Source organism: Hemicordylus capensis, chromosome 1, assembly GCF_027244095.1.
Source record: "Hemicordylus capensis ecotype Gifberg chromosome 1, rHemCap1.1.pri, whole genome shotgun sequence".
NCBI classification, from domain to species: domain Eukaryota; kingdom Metazoa; phylum Chordata; class Lepidosauria; order Squamata; family Cordylidae; genus Hemicordylus; species Hemicordylus capensis.
This window is the reverse complement of record NC_069657.1, coordinates 81,193,783-81,211,018: the sequence shown is the minus strand read 5'-3', so window position 1 is coordinate 81,211,018 and position 17,236 is coordinate 81,193,783. Positions and strand designations below refer to the sequence as shown.

The 17,236-nt window shown below is 39.2% G+C and overlaps 1 protein-coding gene across 37 annotated transcripts in view; it reads left to right on the top strand.

Moving 5' to 3' along the window:
• GPHN (gephyrin) overlaps nt 1-17,236 on the top strand; it is a 556,374-nt gene that overhangs the window by 429,076 nt on the left and 110,062 nt on the right. For 26 of the 37 annotated variants that reach the window (XM_053285016.1, XM_053285048.1, XM_053285057.1 and 23 more), the window contains 2 exons: nt 1,983-2,039; nt 17,160-17,201. The exons of 6 other annotated variants lie outside the window; for them this stretch is intronic. In XM_053285016.1, the coding sequence (XP_053140991.1) occupies nt 1,983-2,039; nt 17,160-17,201 (99 nt within the window). The remainder of the gene's footprint in view (nt 1-1,982; nt 2,040-17,159; nt 17,202-17,236) is intronic. 5 more of the 37 variants (XM_053285097.1, XM_053284931.1, XM_053285003.1 and 2 more) reach the window with 2 other exon arrangements.

The following is a 17,236-nucleotide window of genomic DNA, read 5'->3' as shown; positions in this document are numbered from 1 at the left end:
TTAAAAATGCAATGACCTTTTTCACTTCTAAATTTCTCTTTTTCTCTTTTACCTTCTCTGCTTACACTCCTTCACATTTTACTGATTTTTAAACAGAACACTTATATAATATTCCAGTATTATAAATGGAGAATTAAGGCACAGAAATAATAATGCAATTGCTCAAGATTACAGAAGAAATCCATATCACATCAGTTTGTTGAATGACTTGATGCTTCCAAGTCCACATTTAGCTACATAGTAGCAAACAAAACCACCATTGATCTGACCATCCTGTTACTCTGCTGAGTCTTCTGCAAATATGAAATTTCATTTGAGTTAATTGCAATCTTCTGTCAAAATACCCTAACTTTTAAGACTAAACTCTCACAGGGCTAGTTTGGATGATACCCTGTCCACCCAGCCCATCATATGTGATGAGGACATGCATGCGTCATGAGCGCATATATCCTTTCCCCTGCTATACATGGACTCCTCTATCTAATCACATGGAGGGGGCCATCCATCTAAACCATTCCTCTACATGTGTTTGAAATACTAGTATTTTCTTGCATGCCAGGGGAGAAACAACGTGCATCCTCATGGTGTGCCCAGTCCTCATCGTTGAATTTGGTGGGCTGGGGAGATGAAGTATCATTCCATTTGGTCAACAGTCATTATTCCTTCTGGTATTGTGTTTTTCCAGCCCATTCCAATGGAAATCTTTCCCCTTTTCTGTGTAGATATAAATGTTTCTCCTGGACTCACAGCACTTCAAAAGCAAAACGTTGGCTTTGATGCTATGAATAGTGGCTTGGATCCAGAGGTGCCCTTCTTCTGCTCATGGAAAGACTGCTTCCAACTTAGTGGAAGAATGTTGCATGAGAAAGGTGACCCCAAATCCAAAGGAGTTCCTTTGTTTTGTACAAATACTTGCGCAATTGTACAAGCTTCCCCCCCCTTTTTTTTATGATCCACTAGTGTTTATATGGTACAGCCTGTATATTCCTTCTTTATCATGTTTCTTGTACTGCAGTACAGCCTCCAATAACACTGTGGCTCTACAATGCAAGGAGTTTTGCACTAGTGCTTGCGCAAGCATTTACAGAACAGCACTAAGTCATTTTATGCTTTTGCTCACTGTTCTCTGGATCCACAGCCAGTAGGTTTATTTATGGGGTTTTTTAAAAATTTGAGATAATAAAAATGCAGATCCTGTGCTCTTGTATATAACTTTTCTCCATTTATTTATAAATTTTCTTCTTAGCAGTATGAAAGCCTAATGAGCAATAGATACAGAACTGTTTCTTCATACCTCTGCACAATATAGAATTTCCTTGATGTATGCAAGGATAAGAACAAATCAGCTGGTATTGAAACAGAACTCACAAGTGTCTTGCCTATTGTTAAGTTGCTGTTGGTATGGCATTAAAATTTTCTGCTTGGGCAGCAAAATTATTTAATTGGGAATTAAGGACAGCAGCTAATATCCTAATTTCTTTCAACATGGGGCAGCTGTATATAAATCTGTCAGTTTTCAGTGATGATATTTAGCAGCACTGAGAGTTCCATTTATAGTACCCATGTCTCTAATTTGTGTGGATGACATTTTTTAACTTTAGCACATAACACAAGTCTATATCATAAACTAAGCTAAAAGACACGAGTGTTTGTCATATCTTTTGTGTCGATTCTTCATTTTTCATGAACCAAGTCCAGGCTCTCCAAATATATTGTAGTATATGTACTGTTAAAACTATGATTAACAAATATAACACACAAACTTTCAGTACCAAATCTGTAGTATACTTAAATAGAAAAATTAAGTAAAGTAGTCATAATGTGATCCAGAAATAAGAGTCTGTGTCCTTGTTCCCTAGAAGTGTGTCAGAAAGTCAAATTGATGTCTTGCATGCACTGCTAACTGACTGTGTGGAAATTTTTTTAAGTTCACTTCTTTTCTTTATTCTTCTGTCTTTTTTACCCATCTTCCCCCATTGTAGCAAATTAGACGCCCGGATGAAAGCAAAGGAGTTGCTAGTAGAGTTGGATCCCTCAAAGTAAATATGTTTCTAACTTTTATTTTGCAAGTTTTCTTCTATAGCCTACACTGGTTTTGGGGGGTTTTTTTTGGCGTGGGGAGGGAGAGGGGAGGGAAGGCAGAGGGTGGGGACTTTTACATTTCTCACCATTTCATTGTTTTTATTTCAGTGTTTTTATCACTGTTGGGTCACATTTTGTTTGTTTCTGTGCTACACAAGAGCCACCATAAAGCGGCTAGCTGACGGCAAGTTGCCAAGTGTCTAGCTTTGAATGTTACCGCATTAAAAATAATAATAATAACCATAGCTTCTTTAAGGTGCCTATAATTTGGGAATCTTGAATACTTCTCTGATAGATGGCAGTATCACATGAAACTATGTTTATGCTACACAAAAATGTGATGTAGGACTGATCCACCACCCTCTCACATCATCTTAGATAGACTTAAATGATATTAAGGTGGCTTAAATGCAGATAGTCTGGTTTAAGTGGTGTGTGTGGATAAAACCACATTCAAACTTACAGTTTTCTTATTTCAGGGATAACTAAGCTGCTGTTGTTAGTGGTTTTTGTTAGTGTTCACAGTTTTCACTTCATTTTTCAGAAATAATCAGTGTGTAAAAAAGAATTAGCTGAATCTATTGAGTATGTATATGTTTGAAAAATAGTTAGAATGGAGAACAGGGAGTGAGAGAGATATTCCTGTGATTCTTTTATAAATAGACACCATTAAGATTAAAGGTTAGACACCTTTACTACCTTCTTAGTTAATTTAAAGAACTGCACATATGTCCAGTGTTTTAACAGAATGAGTCAGCTGTCTAAATTAATGCCCAGGTCCTATAGTTTATTCCATTAGAAGGAAACTTTAATTTATCCCTGTTCATGCAGTCTTCTGCCAAATGCTAATGTATTTAATAGGCATAAATGGAAAATCAAAATGGTGAAAGCACATGGCATGGCATTGGCTTCCCTGTCAATATTTAGCAGTAATTGTGGCCTCTTTTCAATCTTTGCACTATTTCACTTCAGTTTTTTTCTGCACCACATGAAGCTCTAATTTTGATTTATTTATTTTTTCTTCTGCACTCTCCTTGCCAACGCTTCCTTCTCAACTTTAAAAAAAATTATTTTGTTTGTGTGTGTGTGCGTGTGTATCACCTTTATTCCAGGACAAGCCATCTTCTCTTTTCTCTTAATACTGCTCTATACAGCTGCTCTGTGTGAAAGAATTGTTGCACTGAGCATAAACGGAGGAAGGGAAAAGTTTATTGGTGCACCCATTTCCTGTATTCAGTCCCAAACAATTAATTTCATAATGGTGTGTGGAGGGGGGGAATTGTGTTATATGTATGCCAGTGATACTTAGGCTACAGTCCTATATGCACTTACTTGAAAGTAAATCACATTGAACTCAGTGGGACTTACTTCATAGTAGACATGCATAGGATTGCACAGTTAAAGGCATCTACAATATTCCTCACGGTCTTTTTGTGAGGTTTAAAGTTTTCTTCTTTTTTATGAAAAGAGATCACAACAGCTATACTATTAGGGATATACTGTGTTCACTAATAGGCACTGTTTCAGTAGAAAAATGAAGACTTAGCTATTGAAAATATATGTACATATAATTACCTATGAATCCAGCTTTCAAATTCTATCCCAGACAATGGTGTGCCCTTTCCAAAAACATACGTGTATGCAATGTTTTAGAATACATTCTTTAATAAATGCAGCACAGTAAGCGTTGAACTCATTTTATTCCATGCAGTGAAGTATTGAGACGTTAAGTTTTGGGCAGTATAAAAATATGTAAAATAAAATAAAAAATAAAAAAATAAAGATCTCATGGGTTGTTATTTCAAATAATTCTTTAGCCCATTTCTTGGAAAAAAATTGATACCTATCTTAGAGCTCTGCATTCTGTATTCTGTCTACTAAGTATTATAATTTTTTCCTAATAGGGCATATTATTTAGGCATCAAAAATGGAATAAGAGCATTCAGAAATTATATGAAGACCCTATCTTTGATTCCATGTTTGATAATTCACCCACAGAAAGCTATGTAGAATTTCGTTCTGCATTCTGCTTCCTACAAATAATACTTGGAAACTAGGATGTTTTCTAAAGGCTAGTATCATTAGAAAATGGATTAAATTGTATATGTTGGAAAATAATTGCTGATTTAACCAGCGATTGGTTTTCTTGTCAGAGCTTGTGGACAGTATATTTGTATTGTAAAAATGTTGCATTGCAAAGGCAGTGAGAAATGTGTTGTGCTGTGATCTTATCTTTTAAAAAAGGAAACAAAGAACATGAAAAAAGAACAGGTTGCTTTTTCAATTCATTTTCTGATGTTTACATGTAGCTCCATCGAAAGTTGGAGGAGCTCAGAGATCACATAGAAGGAAATGTCAAAGGATGCTTTCTCCGAGTAAATGTACGATTTCATTTGGTGATTTATTTTTTAAAAACTTCCGCTGGCTGGTAACTTCAAATCTGATTGGTTTGTCCTCTCATCCCCATCTTTTTCCCTTTCTCTCTTTTCCCTCTTCTGTTTCTTTTCCTAGCTGGGGTTTCATTCTAATATACTTGAAATTATATCAAAATTTAACTGGTTTTCATTTAAAAGAAAACCCTAAAATGTATTAACAGTTGATCAAATTTTGGCTAGTTTATAGGCACACCATTGGACAAAAAACAAGGAATCCTTTCCAAAATCAAAATTCCATCTGTAACCATTTGCTAATAATAGTATTAAATCTTGTAGGCATTAATAAACCCTTCAGGGCATACTACATGTATCTGGTCTAGACTAGGATCATATTTACCTTTTGCCTTTTTATCTCTCTTCACCAAGCAATTTACAGCTCAGGAAAGGTCCTCTCTGGTCCTGAGGTCCAAACCACACATCACATGCAGCTTCGTGTGTGTGTGTGTGAGTCCCAATATTCCCCTTTCTTCCCCCCCCCCGCCCCCGGTTGGAAAGCAGTTAAGTATGTGCAGTTCTGAGTGTGCACATGGTAGGAATGGAAAGTGTTAAGCAACTTTTCCCCTAAAAATTTTCCACGCTTAGTTGCAGCTCTGAGTCTGCTTTTCAGTATTAAAAAAAAGTTGAGGTGAAGAAACAGTAACTGTTTCTGATACGTATTTTTACTAAGAATGTCATGTAGGAAATAGGTTACAACTTTTATTTACTTGTTTGTTTGTTTGGCAGGTATTGCTCGGCCATTCCAGGGTCCTTGGCAATGCCTGTGTCTCTTCTGCAGGTTTAGCATGTATTAATTATATGGCTTTGAGCCTCACAGTATCATTGTTCTGCAGTAAATGGCCATTGAGTAAGTGGTTGTCTGTATCCATCCTAAGAAAGTTGTTTTTCTCTGACCCCACTCACCTAGGTTCAAGATGAAAACTAACTGAATATTCTCTGTGTGTACCCAGTGTTTTTTAAACCATGTTACGTATACACTTAGAAGCATATTTCTTTCTCAAGGTCACTGATGAAAGGACAAAATGCTATTAGCCCAAATAAAAGCTTCAATCTTATCAGATTAATAAGGATTCTTTGGCATAATTTATTTGCCAAATTTCCCAATATTCCTAAGCATACTGTTTTACTGCATACAGCTTAATAGGTTCTATGTGGTTGCTTCTACTCTAGGGCCCATTAGCATTCCTGAGACAATGCTATTCTACAATCAACTGGAAGTTGAACTAAAATTGTGGTTCTGCGTGGCAATTAATGTGGCAGCATATCCCCCATAACAGTCCCATAATGCTTGTCTTCATGGGCAAGAGCCTAAGTAGGTTTGCTCAGAACTAAGACCCATTCATTTTGATGGGATTTACTCTCTAGAACATATACTTAGAATTGCATCCTTCAGTCAACAAATGTCTGTGTTTCTTTTAAAGCAACTTCTGCTACCAGCCCCTTAATTAGTTACTTCCATGTTCATTCATAGCCTTGGCAGTACTGATAAGGCCCTTGATTAGTCTATTCCTGTTCCCTGGCAGGTGGTGAGGTAGATTTTTTTAGAAAGTAAAATGCAGTTGCTCTAGGTACAAAGAAGGAAGTGAGTAATTATTTACTCATTTCATGAGTAATTGAATAAATAAATAATTAAAGTACCAGCAGTGGCGGCAGGGAATAAGAACTGACTGATTAAGAGACAATTCAATACTGCTGAAGCTGGAAATGAACACAAAACAACTAATTCAAAGAACAATGAGGAAAAAGCATTAGTTTTTCTTCATGTTCCTTAGAAACCATTTTTCTACAGAAACGTATTCTAAAATCATTAAAGAAATTAATTTAAGTCAATCTAAGAAAATATTTAAAAGAGGAGCAACAAAAAAAACGAAGGCAGTAAAGAGCAATGCCCCGTTTAAATTAAAAATGTTTTAGCAGCCCACCTAAAGGAGTAATTCTGCTGGAGCCCCCTATGAAGGGCATTCCAAAATTGAAGAGCCACCACCCAAAAGCCCTGCATCGTGGCAGCAGTCTTGAGAACAGGGTCTCTGAAACTAATCAAAAGGTTCACGCAGGTTCATGAGAGCAAAGGCAGTTCTTCAGGTGCATTGCCAGTGCCAGACCACATTGAAAGGCTGTTGCTCCAATTGCATTTTAAATTTTGGGGTTTTTTAAATGTCATGGATCAGGTACTTTTAAAAATTGGAGGAAAACATTGGGTTGCAATGGTTTAACAGAGTCATCTGGATTCTCTGTAAAAACTGAGTGAACGAACAGTTCTAGAGATTAAAAAACTAGTATAGAAACAACTTCTGTGTTTGTGTGTTTTTCTTTTTTGAATTCATTCTTTCTATGCAGGGAATGCAAAGCTAATCTTTTCCATGCTTTTAAGTCCATTTTTGTAATAATAATGAACATAAAGATAGAAAATATGAATAGTGATTCTGAGTTCATGCAGATATGTTGTTCTGACCCCAGATCTTTCCCCAAGTGTCTTGCCAAGTCAGATTATAAAAAAACTATAGTAACCATAAGCTTCTCATGCATTCTGATGAGATAATTTTAAGAGTCCCACACTAATACTATCTTCCTCCGCATTAAAATACTTCATACTGCTGAGGAAAAAAAAGTTATTTTATAAAATAATGCCCTAAGGATCCACAGAAGCAATCAATAATCTTCTGGTAACTGGGGTCCATTTACTAGAGTTCATATAGGATTAGCAGCAAATTTTTGCATGTGAGGCAACATACACATAAAAATAAAAGAGGATGGACTCACTGTTGATTAAGCCATATATAATCATTTAACTGATGATAAAATAATGATATAATTCATTAAATAAATTAGCAAAAACAGTAGGTATAATTTAAATTTAATTTTCATTCATACCATCCTGGTTTTGGGAAAGGATTTAACCTAGATGGTCAGTTTAGTACAGTAGGATAAATTATTCTGAATTTTAGGGTTATTGTGCTCCAGGTCTTGGCTAGACTTTTCTCCAAGAGAAAAGAAGATTTAAAATAATTGCACAATTCTGTGCTTATTTAAGATAGAAACTTTTCATTGTTTCAAACTCAGTATCTATTGATTTTAATTACTGAACTCACTGGAAATAGAAAGGAAACATAGGCTACCTCTAAATTTGTTTATTGTGTAATATCTCCCTTTTAAATACAAGGTCGGATCCAAACAAGCAAGAGCAAAGGGAAAGTTGAAGGAGACCTTTCTACCCCTTTCTCCCCATTGCAGCTCTCTGCTGCCCCAAGAAATGCCTCCGAGTTTTCGAGGCCCTTGGAAAGAGGATGGCTTATTTATTTATTTATTTTTACATTTATATCCCGCTCTTCCTCCAAGGAGCCCAGAGCGGTGTACTACATACTTGAGTTATGTAGCAAAGGGCAAAGGGGACTGTGCTCTACCTGGTTGCAGTAGGTTCTCCCTTTCACCACAGGCTTTTGTGGGGGAGTCACATGGTGCAATGTGAAGAAAGCCATGGGAAATTCCTTTTCCATAAGTTTTGATTTTTTTTTAATGCAATCCATGTTCATTCCAAACAATATTTGCCAAAGAACATAAATAAAAATGACCAATACATGAATTTGATATTTAGCATATCTACATAGCCTTAAAAGGGCACTTATCTTGCCCTTTCCCCTGCTAACTAAGCAAAGAGGCACCTTTTAAAAGTGGTGATTCTCTTTATTTAACACTGGCCCTCTCCATCCCCAGCACAGCATCTCTCCAGCGGCTGTTGCTGGTGGCTGTCTTATGTTTCTTTTTTAGAGTGTGAACCCTTTGAGGACAGGGGGCCATTTTATTTTGTTATTTGATTGTTTATATCAATGTAAAGCACTTTGGGAACTTCTGTTGAAAAGCAGTATATAAATATGCTTTGTATTCGTAGAGCAACTCTCTCTCTCTATATATATATATACACACACACACACACCACTGAGAGACCTTAAAGGCCAAGTTGAAGACAGATCATCCTGGAGAGAATCTATCTTTGAGCATTTTTAAGAGCTAATAGTAGCTTGGGGAGTGGAAGGTTAGTAGTAAAGCATTAATATTGTCTTTAGTGAAGCAGTCAAGTATGTTGACATTCAGAAAGTCATCTCTTAAGTATTAACATTTGCAACCACAGAGCTGATTTTAAATTTCATCCACGCAACCAAAAACTGTCATTTTAGTTTGCAGGCTCAGGTTGGCAACATAACATCTGTTACTGTTGAGAGAGCTTCCTAGATTTGTTTTCCGAATGAAAATTCTGCAGGAAAACCTTCTCATCACATCAAGTCAATAGCATGATTAAGAATCTGCAGCATGTTAAGAAACTGTAGACATTTCCTGTGAAAGTAAGAATCAAGCTGCTTCCTAATCTTTTTCTTCTTTTTCTACTAACAATTATTTCATAAAATAAGTCAAATATTTGGACAATATGTTCACCTATAGATTTTGAAATGTATTGTTTCCCTAACTATTTAGTATAACTCCTTGAAAAATATACATTGCTAAAGGGCAGACTAGGGGTGTGCACAAAACTGGAAAACCCGGTTCGGCTCAAGCCGAACCAGTCCAGTTTTGTGCACATCAAGCCGGGCCCCAGTCCAGCTTGAGTCCAAACCAGTTTGGGCCTGGCTCGAGGAGGGGGCAAAATTTGGGCGGGGTTTTTAAAGAACTTACTGCCTCCAGCGGCCACAGCGAGTGCTGCCACAGGGAGTCACAAGCAGTTCCCCCTCCCCACCACCAGCCTCCCCGGTCTTAAAAGGGCCATTTCTGCACTGGCAGTGGCCATTTTGGAAGCCATGCAAATGGCCAATGTGCATGTGCAGCCACCTCCAAAAAGACCAAGGGGAGACTGGTGAGGAGAGAGGGAAGACCCAGCTGTGGCAGCCCCCCACCCCCACCCGAGGCAACTGGAGGTGGTAAGTTTAAAAACAAATTTCCTCATAGATTCCATGCTAGGGATCATTAGGAAGGTTGTTGAAAATAAAAATGCTAATACAGGGAAACCTCATTATCCGCAGATCACGTATCTGGGGTCAGGAAAACGACACCCAACCTTGGCATACATGGGAGGGGGGGAACATGACCTCACATATCCGTGGGTCGGAGGTGGCTGAAAATGACCACAGAGGTCATTTCCAGCCACCATTTTGTTTCTCAGAGCCACAAAATGGCTCCCATTTAAAAACAAAAAAATGCCAAATTTTGGTCAATTTTTGGACAGCCCAGGGGTACAGCGCAACATAGGTGGAACAGCAAAGCATGATAAGGAGCTTCCCACCCCCATGTCCCCCCACACACACACATATGTCTGAAAATCCCAGCAACCAGGAACCTAACCCCCAATTTCCCATTGAAACAATGCCTTGGTATTTGCGGTTTCCATACCCACGGTACAAGCTCTTTGCACTTTCTAACATCAGGAGTGATAAGGAGGTTTTGCAGTGTTTAATGGGAGAAATTGAAAGGATTAGAAACACTTATGGAAAGGAAATTTAATCTGCCTCTAGTTAGCATCTGGAATAGGGGTCTTACTTTGCACCCCTCAGCCATGTCTCAGATTGAAGACAATTTAGTTTGTCCAGTCAGTGAAAGACATTAAGAACTGAAGTAACTTGCAAAGTAATTTGCATAGCTCTACTCTTTCATCTGGGTCGACCTAATCTGGATATATTTCTGTCTTGCTAGAATGATGAAACTTATACTAGGAACTGACTATATCCATGTCTGTTTACCTTTATATCATTTCTATATTCCTTCCTTTCTCTCCATACATAGACTTCCCAGGTGGCCTTCCTTCTAGACACTGATAAGACTTACACCTGTTTTGCTTTAGCAATGTTGCTGCATCATTTGCCTTCAGACCATGCCTTGGGACCATCAAGTAAAACTAACCCAGTAAAGTAGACCAGTTTATCCCCATATTGTAGATGGAGAGCTGAGTGGTTTGCCTAAGGCTACCCAGTAAATTTGTGGGTGAGATTTGGACTGGCAGGCTCCAAGATCACAGTTCATTTTCTTAGCCATTATGCTACATTAGCTCTGAGCTTGGAACTGTTACATTAACCTGGATTTTTTATCAGTGAGTGACAGGTCAAACAGTACTTCATCTGTTCATCTGAACAGTCATTCTGCACACTGAATGTCTAATAAGGAAACCTCCAAATGATGGAGATATATTGGAATGAGAGCAAGCATATGAAAGTGTTTGTTAGTGTTGGCAGGAACAGCTTTCCCATATTATGGGCAAAATTAAGGTAAACATAGTGGTTTAGATCCTGATGCATGAATGGAAGGACCCCCTCCTTTCCACTGCAGTGCCCCACCACTGCAAAGAACTAAGGGTTGGGTGATTTGGGGACAATGTGGACTGGTGCACAGTTAGCTGCAAGAGAGGAATTGGTCAAAATCAAACAGTAATGTTGCAAAGATGGTTTATTGAAAAAACTAAGTCCAGGCACATTTCAACATAAAAAGTCTCTTCCTCGGGGGAAAGTCTTCATATAACACAATGCAAAGCTTCACACTGACTGCTGACTCTGAAGCTTTGTATTGCATGATATGAAGACTAACCATTCCTGCTTTCCGTTGTTGTGGTGGTGCTTCCCTTCTTGTTTATTTTCAGAATCAAACAGTGCCACCTTTTTTGCAGGCAGAAGGAAGCTCATGCTTCTGCCTCTGCCCCAGGCACAGCTCGTGAACGTGCCTCCGGGGGGCCCCTGTGGCAGGGAATCGCCTCTGCCACTCACCTGGCTCCCGCGGAGGCGAGCCCCTGCCAGCGGCCAGGTGAGTGGCGGAGGTGATTCCCCACCGCAGGGGCTGCTGGGCAGCACGGAGCACCGGCTCCATTTACCTTAAAGAAGCCGCCCACCACTCCCCCCCCCCGAGGAGAGTTCATGAGCTGCGCCTGCTCTGCCCGGTTTTGGCTGATGTTTCCTTACAACCCCTGCTAACTTTGCAAAGAGGCAACTTTTAATGATTCTCTTTATTTAGCAGGGGGAGAGCAACTGGCCCTCTCCAGCACAGCATCCCTCCAGTGGCTGTTGCTAGTATCTGCCTTATGTTTCTTTTTAGATTGTGAGCCCTTTGGGGACAGGGTTCCATCTTATAGTTTGTTATTTCTCTGTGTAAACTCCCCTGAGCCTTTTTTGGAAGGGTGGTATAGAAATCAATCAGATAGATAGATAGATAGATAGATAGATAGATAGATAGATAGATAGATAGATAGATAGATAGATAGATAGATAGTTGTCCCACCCCCTCCGGTAATAAACTGTAGAGATGCCGGGGAGGTTCTTTTAAGGGGCAGGGGAGGCACTGACTACCTGCCAGCCCCAGCCCCACCACTTTCCCCCCACCGATGCTCTCGTAAAAAGTGGGCATGTAGGGCTGCAGCATGCCTCCCTCCCTTCAGCCCGTTCAGCGGCGCCCCAGAAACAGCCGACACATGTACGCGCCACTGACTAGGGCTACAGGGAGGCACACTGCAGCCCCATGCGTGCCCACTTTTTATGCGAGAACAAAGCAGCGGGGTAGGGGCTGGTAGGTAGGCAATGCCTCCCCTGCCCCTTAAAAGAACCCCCCCCAAACCTGCTCGAACGCTGGTCCACGGAACCCGTTCAGTGCTCCCAGAATGTTGTGCCAAACGGTTCTGTGCACATGCCTAATATTCTGGAAGATGTTCATGAGTGCCTTTTTTGCAGGGCAGAGTGGGTGCAGGGAACTACTAAGGATCAAGGGCTGGAGAAGTCCTATTGCATAAGCTTATTTCCACTCATGCAAATGAGGATGCAAACTGATGAAATCATAGAAAAATTTGTCATAAAAAATAATAATATAGGGTACCTCTCACTTCAGGCTATTTAATGAGAAAATATAAATACTTCTTAAAAAAAATTCGCATAGTTTGCTCCAATGTGTATATTAATAAAGAAGTCAGAGTAACCTTGCCTTGTCAGATATGATTAAAAATCCTTTATGCTCAGCCCAAATATGTTACTAAGGGAATTCATCAAAATATTGCTGGGGCGGTTGTCTTTCTTTCTCTTCCTTCCTTCCTTCCTTCCATCCTGCCACCATTGCCTAATACACAAGATTGGACAATATATTATCCTAAACACCTTCTGCCAGCAGGGCATAAAGTGCCTATGTGAAGCCTGACCCAAAGTAATGAGTTTGTGTTGCACTTAACTTTTATTTCTAAGAACTACTGGATTCAGTTATTTCCAGGTCCCTTCACATACTGAGATCAAAGCTAAAAAATGCTTTAAAAGCTAATATTTCCAGGGCATAGCATAGGAATAACAGTCAGAATCAGTTAATGTTATCACATTATATATGTAAGTGTGTGCGCATGGGCATGCATGAGCACACAGTATCAATGTTTTAGAATTAGCCATAATATTTGCTATGGTAGTCAGTTGACTAAATAATGTTACTCTTCTGTTGTTTAACAGATTAATTGGTTAATCATTAGTACATTAACATAAATTTGCTTAGTAGCAAAACTCAGTACTCTTATCAGTGCTGTTTTGTGATATTTCAGGAAGTGTTAAATAACTTAATATACAAAAGTCAATTCTCATTTTTAGTAAGATTTGCTGGTCAATGACCGAATAAACTTATAACTAACTAACTTTTTAGTAAGAAAGCCCATCACTAATATTTCTTTTTAAATTTCCTGTTAATTCCCTGTTTATTCATTCCTTGAGGAATGAATAATGCTTATACCAAAATAAACAAATTTGCCCTTAACTCTCAGTCCTACTGATTAGAATATCCCCTAATCAATTCAAATTGGTCCCCATTGATTAATCAGCTAGAGCTTTATCTGATAAGGAAATACACTCCACCTCTTGATGTTACAATAAATTGGTATATAAAATGTTACCCCCAAGTCACATGATCTTCTAACTGTGTAGAACTCCTGCTAACTGAACACAGAGGCACCTTTTAAAGTGGTGATTCCATTATATTTAGCCAGGGAAGAGCAACTGACACTATCCAACCCCAACACAGCATCCTTCCAGTGTTGTTGGTGGTGTCTACCTTACGCTGCTTTAAGATTGTGAGCCCTTTGGGGACAGGGAACCATCTTTATATATTATTATTTTTCTGTATAAACCACTCTGAAAACTTTTGTTGAAAAGTGGTATATAAATATTTGTAGCAATAGTACTAGCAGTGAGGTAGCGGAACTATGCCCCCAGGCCCTCCCAGATGAATCTGAAGCTCACACTTTGGCTATTTTACACTGTTGTAAACTGCCCAGAGATGGAAGTTGGGGGCGGTGTACAAATAAAATAAATATTGGAATAAGACCTGTGCTCATAGGCTGACATCCTGACTGAATTTACTCGAGACATGCCTAACTTGTCCTTTTAATTTCAATGGGAATTCCTTGAGTAAATTTAGTCAGGATTTCAGCCACAGAGAGCAACATGTCTGTCCCCAGTCAGTGTGATCTTTCCCATCCCTCCATTTCTGAGAGATAACAATTGTATGGACTGAGCTTGTGTGCATTAGACCATACTTGCATAGGCCCTATTCTGGGGTAGGCAGCGAGTGGTCCAGTGGTGGACCTCTGACAACTTTTCAGCGGCCCTTGTAGTAAAGGTAAAATGTGCCATCAAGTCGATTTTGGCTCCTGGCACCCACAGAGCCCTGTGGTTTTCTTTGGTAGAATACAGGAGGGGGTTACCGTTGCCTCCTCCCACACAGTATGAGATGATGCCTTTCAGCATCTTCCTATATTGCTACTGCCCAATATAGTACCAGCGGGGATTCGAACCAGCAACCTTCTGCTTGTTAGTCAAGAATTTCCCCGCTGCACCACTTAAGGTGGCTTGGACCTTGTAGTACCTACGGGCATTTTTGTAAAACAAAAAACTAGTGAACCTTGGCCTGATCTAGTAAGGCACTACTTATGTTCTTAAGAAAAAATGGCATACTAAGAATCTTTTAATAGAAACTAACTATGCCTTCATTGTAAAGAGATCCTAGGTATTCTATTATAAGCATTTATAGCCCACCTTATCAAAACATGTCTCAGTGTTAAAAATATGAAATCATGTCTTTCAATAGAACAATGGAAAAATAGAACAATAAACACCACAGCAGCTTAAAAATCTAACACTAAAAAACACAGCCGATAGAAACATTTTGGACAGGAGGGATAAAAACAGCAAAAGTAACCCAACATTAAAAATATTGGGACAGGGCAGATTTCATCTGGTGCCAAAAAAGTATTAGTGAGACTGCCAGGCATACATGCCTTGGAAGGAAGTTCCAAAGTTTGGGCATCACCACTGAAAGGGCTTTTTATCTGGTTGGGGCACCTGGAGAACAGTCTTAGAAGACTTTAACTGATTAACAGATTCATGTGGAGCAGATGGTCTTTCAGATATCCTGACCCCTTAGAAATTTGGGGCTTTAAGAACCAACAACTTGAATTGAGCCTGGGAACAAGTCTAACTCTTTTGGCACTGTGATGATATATTTTGGTGATTAGTCCCTGACAGTAGCCTGGCCACCATGTTTTGAACCAGCTGTATTCACTTTTGCATTGTAAATATGAAAAACATTAGTGAGAATAGAGATTCTCATAAAATAATTGACCACACAAGACTGGTCAGCCCACTAATTGCCCTTCACAACATTATGTCCAATATTTTGACATCTCATTTGCCCTGGAGGTGGGACAAATGACAGGGGAGGTGTGACTCTGTTGGTCCTTTTGGATCTCTCGGAGGCATTCAGTACTATTGACCATAGTCTCTTTCTGGAACATCTGAGAGGGTTGGGGGTGGGAGGCACTGCTTTGCCGTGGTTCCACTCCTACATCTCAGGCAGATTTCAGATAGTGTACTTTGGAGACTGTTGTTCTTCAAAATCTGAACTTGCATTTGGTGTCCCTCAGGGCTCCATATTGTCTCCAATCTTGGTTAACATCTACATGAAACCGCTTGGAGAGATCATCAGGAGATTTGGTGCAGGGTGTCAGTATGCTGATGACACCCAAGTCTATTTCTCCGTGTCATCATCAGGAGAAGGCATAACCTTCCTAAATGCCTGCCTGGAGACGGTGATGGGCTAGATGAGGGACAGCAGACTGAATCCAAATAAGGCGGAGGTACTTATTGTGTGGGGTAGGAACTCGAGAGATGATTTTGATCTGCCTGTTCAGGATTGGGACACCCTGCCCCAGAAGGAACATTTACACAGTCTGGGGGTGCTTCTGGATCCAAACTTCTCCTTGGTGTCTCAGTTTGAGGCAGTGGCCAGGGGTACTTTCTATCAGCTTCAATAGATACACAATTTCTTGAGATAACAGAACAGTGGTACATTTGCTGGTAACCTCCAGACCTGATTACTGCCATGTGCGTGCTCTTTGTGGGCCTGCCTTTGTATGTAGTCCAGAAACTGCAGTTGGTACAGAAAGCTACAGCCAGGTTGGTCTCTGGGTCATCTCGATGAGACCACATTACTCCTGTAAAGAGCTACACTGGCTGCCAATAAGTTTCCAGGCAAAATACAAGATGCTGGTTATAACCTATAAAGCCCTAAACAACTTAGGCCCTGGGTACTTAAGATAATGCTTTCACCATGAGCCCCACCGCCAATTGAGATCACCTGGTGAGGTTTGTCTGCAGTTGCCACCAGCTCATCATTCAGGGACAGGCCTCTGCTGCTTCCCCAAGACTTTGGAATGCGCTCTTTGCTGAAATAAGAGCCTCCCCATCTCTGACAACTTTTTAAAAGGCAAGACACATTTGTTCACCCAAGCTTTTAATTAAATCTGTAGCTTTTAACAGTTTTAATATTGTGTTGTATTTCATGTTTTAATATTGTTTTAATTTGTATGTTATTGTAAACTGCCCAGAGACATGATTTTGCGGTGGTATACAAATATGTTAAGTAATAAATAAATAAATTTGTGCGTTGGGTAAGGTAAGGAGACAGTTCTGTTCACTTACCATGTTTACACTCTTAGAGTCTTGAATAGGAGACAGTGGTTTGTGGGATAGTTTTACAGTAAGATCACAGCTGTAATCTTAAGCATATTTGCCAGGAAATAGATTCTATTGAATTCAGTGGGACTTCTGGCATAAAGATGTTTATGTTTATGTTGTAGAATTTAAAGTAATAGTGAAGCTAGTTTTTCCCATACAAACTAAAAAAAATCTTCATTTCTTCTTTCATTTTTAATATATATAGCTTTTATAAAATTTGAATATAATAGATTTCTGAGAACATAAAAATAAACAGTTGCCCAATGGGGTGTTTAAGATATTATCATCCTTTTGTAATTTTGCGGTGCTAAAGTCTACAGAATTCAGTACTGAGTTCTGAAAATCCACATTTTGCATTTTAACAAGTTAATTCTCATTATGTTACTCTTTTGAAGACTTAAAACCTAAACCTTGCTTATCAATATTTATGTAATTAAAATCTTAAAATACTTGTATGTAAAGCTTCCACCTTATATGGCCTAATCTGTAAAAATCTGCAAATGGAAGAATCTGGTCATAGAGACTAAATGAACCCCCTGCTAATGTCTCAGTGCTGGAACCACCTAAACAGAATACCTTCAAAGACCCTTACTGTGCCACCATTTCTTTTTTAACAATGTTTTCTTTTCCCCCACTGCACAACCAGGCTCGGCTCCCTTCGTGTTCATCCACCTATAGTGTTTCTGAGGTATATTTTGCACGTGTTCTGTCACAATCAAAATT